Consider the following 8,810-nt stretch of genomic DNA (forward strand, 5'->3'; position numbering starts at 1 on the left):
CACACGGAGAAAATTTTAAGTAGCCCGCATACGGAAAATACATGGAAAAATGATACAGCATGACGTTTATAGCCGGCACAATGTTGCGTACGTAGTTAAGCGTAAGTAGCCGCGCTACTGATAAAAGTAATTGGTACGGCTACGTAATTTACCACTGGCACGTTTTCCTACGTACAATAAGTAGGTAGGGTGTTTGCTACTTACAATAAGTAGCTGTCGATACGCCCAAAATAATCCATGAAAGCACGGTGTATATTACGTATGTGTAGGTTTGGTTAGGGTCAGGTCCAGTAAATAATTGTATTGCCTACGTATTTACGTATGCCGGACAGGTACTGTAGTTGCTTAGGTAAAGTATATAATGGTGCGGCCTACGTATGTACGTATGGCGACAGGTAATCTACTTAATCAGGTAAAGTTTATAATGGTGTGGTCTACGTATGTACGTATGCCGGACAGGTACTGTAGTTGCTTAGGTAAAGTATATAATGGTGCGGCCTACGTATGTACGTATGCCGGACAGGTAACGTACTTGATCAGGTAAAGTTTATAATGGTGTGGTCTACGTATGTACGTATGCCGGACAGGTACTGTAGTTGCTCAGGTAAAGTACATAATGGTGCGGCCTACGTATATACGTATGCCGGACAGGTACTGTACTTGCTCAGGTAAAGTACATAATGGTGTGGTCTACGTATGTACGTATGCCGGACAGGTACTGTACTTGCTCAGGTAAAGTACATAATGGTGCGGCCTACGTATGTACGTATGCCGGACAGGTAATGTACTTGCTCAGGTATAGTATATAACGGTGCGGCCTATGTATGTACGTATGCCGAACAGGTAACGTACTTGTTCAGGTAAAGTATATAATGGTGCAGCCTACGTATTTACGTATGCCGGACAGGTACCGTACTTGATCAGGTAAAGTATATAATGGTGCGGCCTACGTATATACGTATGCCGGACAGGTACTGTAGTTGCTCAGGTAAAGTACATAATGGTGCGGCCTACGTATGTGCGTATGCCGGACAGGTAACGTACTTGTTCAGGTAAAGTATATAATGGTGCAGCCTACGTATTTACGTATGCCGGACAGGTACCGTACTTGATCAGGTAAAGTATATAATGGTGCGGCCTACGTATTTACGTATGGCGGGCAGGTACCGTACTTGACCAGGTAAAGTACATAATGGTGCGGCCTACGTATGTACGTATGCCGGACAGGTAACGTACTTGTTCAGGTAAAATATATAATGGTGCAGCCTACGTATTTACGTATGGCGGACAGGTACCGTACTTGATCAGGTAAAGTATATAATGGTGCGGCCTACGTATATACGTATGCCGGACAGGTACTGTAGTTGCTCAGGTAAAGTACATAATGGTGCGGCCTACGTATGTACGTATGCCGGACAGGTAATGTACTTGCTCAGGTGAAGTATATAATGGTGCGGCCTACGTATGTACGTATGCCGGACAGGTAATGTACTTGCTCAGGTGAAGTATATAATGGTGCGGCCTACGTATGTACGTATGCCGGACAGGTACTGTAATTGCTCAGGTAAAGTATATAACGGTGCGGCCTATGTATGTACGTATGCCGGACAGGTAACGTACTTGTTCAGGTAACGTATATAATGGTGCAGCCTACGTATTTACGTATGCCAGTAAGGTACCGTACTTGATCAGTTAAAGTATATAATGGTGCGGCCTACGTATGTACGTATGCCGGACAGGTACTGTACTTGCTCAGGTAAAGTATATAACGGTGCGGCCTATGTATGTACGTATGCCGGACAGGTATCGTACTTGATCAGGTAAAGTGTATAATGGTGCGGTCTACATATGTACGTATGCCGGACAGGTATCGTACTTGATCAAGTAAAGTATATAATGGTGCGGTCTACGTATGTACGTATGCCGGACAGGTACCGTACTTGTTCAGGTAAAGTATATAATGGTGCGGCCTACATATGTACGTATGCCGGACAGGTACCGTACTTGATCAGGTAAAGTATATAATGGTGCGGTCTACGTATGTACGTATGCCGGACAGGTACCGTACTTGTTCAGGTAAAGTATATAATGGTGCGGCCTACATATGTACGTATGCCGGACAGGTACCGTACTTGATCAGGTAAAGTATATAATGGTGCGGCCTACGTATGTACGTATGCCGGACAGGTACCGTACTTGATCAGGTAAAGTATATAATGGTGCGGCCTACATATGTACGTATGCCGGACAGGTACCGTACTTGATCAGGTAAAGTATATAATGGTGCGGTCTACGTATGTACGTATGCCGGACAGGTACCGTACTTGTTCAGGTAAAGTATATAATGGTGCGGCCTACATATGTACGTATGCCGGACAGGTACCGTACTTGATCAGGTAAAGTATATAATGGTGCGGCCTACGTATGTACGTATGCCGGACAGGTAACTTACTGGTTCAGATCCAGTGTGTAATAGAACATCCTACGTACGTTGATATGCCGGTGAGGTACCGTACTGATTCTGGTCCAGTATATAATGAAATATCCCACGTACGTAGTACAGTCGCCATCAGATATATCGGGGCGGACGAGGTGGTCAAAAATGTCTGAACACGCACTGTAACACCTTGACAATAAAGGCATGTTCAGATATTTGTGAGCTCGCTGGCCGCTCAGATATATCTGATGACAACTGTACTACATACGTGGGATATTCCATTATATACTGGACAAGAATCAGTACGGTACCTCACCGGCATATCTACGCTACGTACGTAGGATGTTCTATTATACACTGGATCTGAGCCAGTAAGTTACCTGTCAGGCATACGTTTAAGTATACGTAGGCCGCACCATTATATACTTTGCCTGAGCAATTACAGTACCTGTCGATACATACATACATAGGCCGCACCGTTATATTCTTTGCCTGAGCTAGTACAGTACCTGTCACAGTGTATGTACATACGTAAAACACAATTATTAAGAGTTTGTGCGAAAAAACATGAGTCGTGGTAGGTAAAGGAACTAACTTGAAGGTTGATACTATCGTCATGTCAAAACTCATTTTTTTTCGCTCATCAGACTCTAGCCTCCTGAGTCCCTGAGGCCTTTATAAAGGCTTTAATCCAAATCGAATTTTAGATTAAAATAAAATAGGTACCTACAAGGTTCCAAATTCAAAACTGCAAAAATTACAAGCGGGACTCGGGAGGCTAGAACCCAAATCAGTACGACAACTGACCAGCATAAATATTATCTAGTGTAAGTATTAAGTATAATAGGCAATATTACGCAAAACTGCGTGGGGGGCGCCACTAGAACAAACAGTAAACAAACCTCCTCGATGCATCAATGTCATATTTGTTCGTAACAAATAATCTGTGAAAACTGGTCTAAAAACTGTTTACGGCATAGTATATTATAAGCTACTCTTATATGGTTTACAGTTTGTGCTAGTGCTGCACTCTGGCGGCAGAACATTGCAGTAATACTCCCTATACCATTATAATTATACAAAGCTACTATGTAGACCTATTAGGATACACGATAATAGTACAATAAATATTATACGGTACGGTACCTGGCCGACTTATCAACATACGTAGGATGACATTTTATTTACTGATCATGAGCCATTATCGCACCTGTCCAGCCATGACATTCTCCTATCAACATCATTGACAACAAATTTTAGATTTAATATCAATGCAAGTATGGATTTCACGAACGACATTGCTTAGAGAATTACATGGCAGATTACGTAAACGTAGTTTTGCATGGTTCTTCAATTTAATAAAGTAAAAAACCGCATTAACTTATAATTACTTGGAGCTTTACAAATATTAAGTACCTATTTAAGCAAACCTATTCAAGTACGATACAATTTTTTTAGGTAAAGGACTGCTAATTGAAGTGAGCTATTAGAAAAAAATATGCATTTGAGTGTTTCCAATGTTTATGTCAATAGAAATATTACAAACAAACTAACATAAACTAATCAGTTTGAAACTGTATTATTTTACAACATTTTATGACAGATTATTGTTGACCATTATTTTAATACCTACAAACAAAAGTACTATATTAATACTATGCTTAAGATCAAGGGTTATTCCCACTAGTTACCACCACGTTGTTACCAGTGGTAACTACTGGGATTTTTTTCCCCACCTTTTACCACCAAACTAAGATAGTGGTAACTACTGGGTATTTTTTTAATCTCGAATGTAAACGCTGCATACGTTGTCGTCAACGAAACTGTTTACCGTTTCGAAAAACTTGTAACTGCCATAGACTGTCTTTAAAATATACCAATCAACCGGAGCTTGCTATCCCGAAGAATGTAATGATCTGTGGGTTTTTATCCAATTGGGATTCTACAACATAAGAACACCATTTGATAGACGCTCACAGGTAGTGATCACTCTGTTGACTGATCTGGGACTCTAGTGACTAAAACAATAATGACATTCACTTGTTACTTCTGTAATTGTAAATTGTGTTACTATTATTTCTGATTTAAGACATGTTTTAAGGGTGTACATATGTTCCTAAAAGAATAATAGACAAATACAAAAAAATACTGAGTGTACGAATAGTAACAAAAAATAGTAAAATAACAAATGGCTGCATAGTCCACTTCTATTTCATGTATTGTTCTCTCTTCTCGATTATGTAGCTAATGACATGTGTTTCTGATGACACTTGCTTGAAAAATCCGTCGCATATTTCCGCGCGAGAAAACTTCAGAGCCCGCGTTTCCGTTTTCGAGCCGGCGATACGTTTATGACATATGCCAGAAGCATAAGACAAACGTTCCTTACAGTCTCTGTGTCGTCATCTGAAACAATTGGCAATGGTTATTTTAAAAAGTAACAAAAGATCATAAAATCGTATAAAGGCCATAGTCGGCTTTCCATAGTAAATCGGCCCTTGCGTTAAACAGACTGTTTTTTTGAAGTGAAAACTTCTGTAGCGGCGCTGGGCACTTTTTGAGGTGGGGAAAAAATGATAAACTCAAGACAGCGTAAGGCGATCACGTGACCGTAAGGCGATCATGTGACCGTAAGGTTTAGATGGCCACTCATTTAGATGGCATTTAAATCAATAAAGAAAAACTCAATGACATAATTCAATAAAGCGACATCTTGATGATATCGCTAATAAAAGTGAACTCTAGTACTGGTGAATAAAACTCAAAATATCATGACCAAATATATTAAGATGCGAGGTCTGCAAGGTAACTTTACAATTTCTATTCGAATTTTAAACAATTAACGCTATAAATTTGAATTTCAAATTTTAAACAAGCTCACCAACAACCTGCGACCAGCAATTTCGTAACTAAAGTTTTTCAATAGAAAGGAGGATGGATCAATTATACATAGTGCTGCAGACATTTTGGACTAGTCATTGAGTTTTCACTTCTGTCAGCACTCCCGGAGTGCAACCTGTTGTTTTTTTTTATGGCTACCTCTAGGCTAGGTTATGACCGACTGGTCTACTATTTGCCAGAACATCAAAATTTTCCGGGTGGTACTTCCTGTCAAAAATCAGCAATATGTGTCGTCAGCAGCAAACCGACTTACTATAATTAAACATCAAAATTCCATTTCATAACAAATAAAATGATAAAAATTCATGTCGCGGGGCGAGGTAATGAGAGTCGGGGCGGGGCGGTGCGTGGCCGTTCTGTATGATAATACTATTACTTATTCTGTGATACCGGATAGTAACTTTGCTTGATTTTGGGGTAAACAAATTGAATCTAAAAACAGTCACAGTCATAAATAATAAATACTTAGCTCATTCTCTTTCAGTACTGCCAGGTATACATAGAAACAAGAGAAGCCACGCACAGAACAAGTTGTGTATAGGAATAAACCTGTCTCTAGTCCCCACCATTTAACTTTCTAGTATGTTTAAAATATTCATAGTACGGATTATTGTAATAAGGATAATTGTACGTTGACAGACAGACGGACGGACCGACAATATAGTTATCCTATAAGGGTTTAGTTGTTTCCTTTTGTTTTGGGGTACCCTAAAAACAAGTTGAACATAAAAAGAAATGTTATATTACACTTTTTATTTTAATAAATATAACAAATTGAACAACTTACGTGGCAGATCTGGTACGGGCTGACTTTGGGCTTGGAGATGTTGCTCAGCGGTTGGTGTTAGAGCCAGTCCTATTTGAGAACAGCTGTGCTTTGCTGACCTGTTCACAAACAGTATAAACAATATATTAGGGAATATAGTAGTAGAGTAGGGGAGGAAAAATGCATCGGCACATATAATACGAGTATAACTGTGCATTATATAAGTACCATTCATTCTAGTACATTCTTAGTTAAGTAAAGAGTAATAAAATCGAGTCATTTTATTTTATATAGCTATTTCTACATAAACACAGTAGTCCATTTAGGTAAATTCAGTGTGTTTAGCTAAGTTATTTTTTTTGTTCATAGAAATATCTAATTCAAATTAAAGTTGTAAAGGCCAGCCACACTTACCCCACACCCACACATAAATATATCCTTATGTATAAGTAGAATATGATAGGTACCTTAGTGTCCCTAATTTCTTGCCCCATATTGAATGTCTTCTGGTAGGCGCCAAACATGTCATAAACGAGCACATCTCCGCTCTCCTGCACACACAGCAGCTGCTCCCCGTCCGACCAGCCCATGTGGACCAGGACTCCGCTGTTCCACTGCAAATATCACAGATGATGGTATGTTTCAAACTACAAAGCCTGGGTCAAATCCTGGTAAAGGCATTTTTCATTTGTGTAATATGCTAATTGATTCAGATGTTTAAGCGTGAAGACAGACAGACTGAGAGTAGGTACCTCTTTAGCATTTCTAATATTATTTAGGGATTAAGAATCAGGGATATAAGAATACAGAGGTTAACAGGACACTTGAAAATGTGTGGTTAACAACATTTTTAACTTACTGTTAACAAGATTTTTAAAAGGGAATTAAGATATTAAAGAAATTACCAAAATCTTTGATAGAACATTCCCTACACAGTTGTAAATTGTTATGACAGGTTTGGCAGTGGTTGCAATCCTGCCAAACTGCTTCCGGTCCCGCACCACAGCAATAGGCACTCTGTACAGGGCTCCACTGATGATCATGTTGTCTAGGCCCTCATCCATGGACCAGTTCATGTTGTAAATTTCTAAACGCCTGTAAAATATTACTTAAAGAATTTAAATTGTAACAAAAAATAAAAAAATGGTTTCAGTCATATAAAATACATTTGTAGTTATTTTTTATATGTTTCACTATTCTTCTCTTTCCGAATAGACTCTAAGCTAAATTTCATTTCTAAAATGGCACCTATGGGATGGTGCTATGGATATGGCAGTACTCCCTTTCTAATAGTATATTCCCTTTCTAATATATATACTTATAGTAAGTGTATGGTGACAAGAAAGATGCCAGCTCAGTTGAGACTTTTTACAATTTAATCATTTCTAACAATGTTTATGCTAATTGTTAATAGCAAGGTATCAACCAAACAAGGTAGATAACCACCTGTCTGCTTATTATATTTTGGGCACCTGCTGCATTAGTATAATTTTATTAATTCAGTGTTTTTAAGTATGAAAAATTATGAAGATATAATCTAGAATGATTCCTATCCATCCGCTTTTACATACAAAACGCTCACGCCCCGCCCGGAAAACGCGCCTGTGTGACGAAGCCTTTAATCAGTCAGTTTTTTAGGGTTCCGTACCCAAAGGGTAAAAAACGGGACTCTGTTACTAAGACTTCGCTGTCCGTCCGTCTGTCACCAGGCTATATCTCATGAACCGCGATAGCTAGACAGTTGAAATTTTCACAAATGATGTATCTCAGTCGCCGCTATAACAACAAATACTAAAAATAAAATAAAATAAATATTTAAGGGATTTTTTTGCTCTATTTTTTTTGATGGTGCGGAACCCTCCGTGCGCGAGTCCGACTCGCATTTGGCCGGTTTTTAATCATTTGCAAATTTGCAAACCACATTTCACGTCAAAATGGCCGCGACACATTATTCCCCAGACAAGCCTACCATTTAAACTTTTAAATGGATAATAGATTTGACGAACATCTTTAATGAAAATGAATGATTTTAGTATAGAACAAAATTAAATAATTATTCTGCTAACAACTATTATTTTAATTTAATTACCTATCACCAACCCATACCTATATATGTTCAGGCAATTACATATCATCAACTAGGTACACAAACAAATACGAGTAGATACCTGTTGCTAACCGCCTCGTCATGGGATGGAAGCCGGCTCCAAAGGTGGTCAGGGGCAGAGCCCCCGCTCTTGTTGATGCTTCAATTTAATGTTCCGAGGTTCCTGGCACTTAATACACAGACACAGAACCGTCACAGATAGTCTTTTCACAATTAAACAATTTTTAATACACCGCCATAGCAAAAACGTGCCGACGCTCGTTTGTTTTCTCTCGCGACTGGTATCAGTGGTTTGACCGTGGGGTGGGCAGTGTTGCCAACTCGGAATTTGAAAAAATACCAGACATGTCTAGATTCTAGATTATGCCAGAAATATGCTAGATAATTTTGAAATGTGCTAAAAAAATGCTAAAACTTTATATAGGTAATTAAAAAATTTAGTTATCTGCCTCTTTAAGAGTGATAGAGAGGCAGACAACGAAATTTCGATTTTAGTGTTTCTCGGTAGGCCCTTTGACTCGACCTGGGGGTAGGCTACCGCGAACAATTTCTATCGTTCGATCGTCTATTTGCCTCTCTATCGCTCTTGCGTATTATTC

At 39.0% G+C, this 8,810-nt stretch overlaps 1 protein-coding gene across 1 annotated transcript; it reads right to left on the bottom strand.

Moving 5' to 3' along the window:
- Positions 1 to 4,317: 4,317 nt before the first annotated feature.
- On the bottom strand, positions 4,318 to 7,235 carry LOC134805763 (vacuolar protein sorting-associated protein 16 homolog). The gene is made up of 4 exons (XM_063778993.1): positions 7,010 to 7,235; positions 6,572 to 6,718; positions 6,126 to 6,223; positions 4,318 to 4,843 (listed from the first exon to the last, which is right to left on the bottom strand). The coding sequence occupies exons 1-3, from the start codon at positions 7,178 to 7,180 to the stop codon at positions 6,170 to 6,172; spliced, it is 372 nt and encodes a 123-aa protein (XP_063635063.1). The 5' UTR covers positions 7,181 to 7,235; the 3' UTR covers positions 4,318 to 4,843; positions 6,126 to 6,169.
- Positions 7,236 to 8,810: the final 1,575 nt, after the last annotated feature.

Source organism: Cydia splendana, unplaced genomic scaffold (genome assembly GCF_910591565.1).
Source record: "Cydia splendana unplaced genomic scaffold, ilCydSple1.2 scaffold_57_ctg1, whole genome shotgun sequence".
NCBI lineage: Eukaryota > Metazoa > Arthropoda > Insecta > Lepidoptera > Tortricidae > Cydia > Cydia splendana.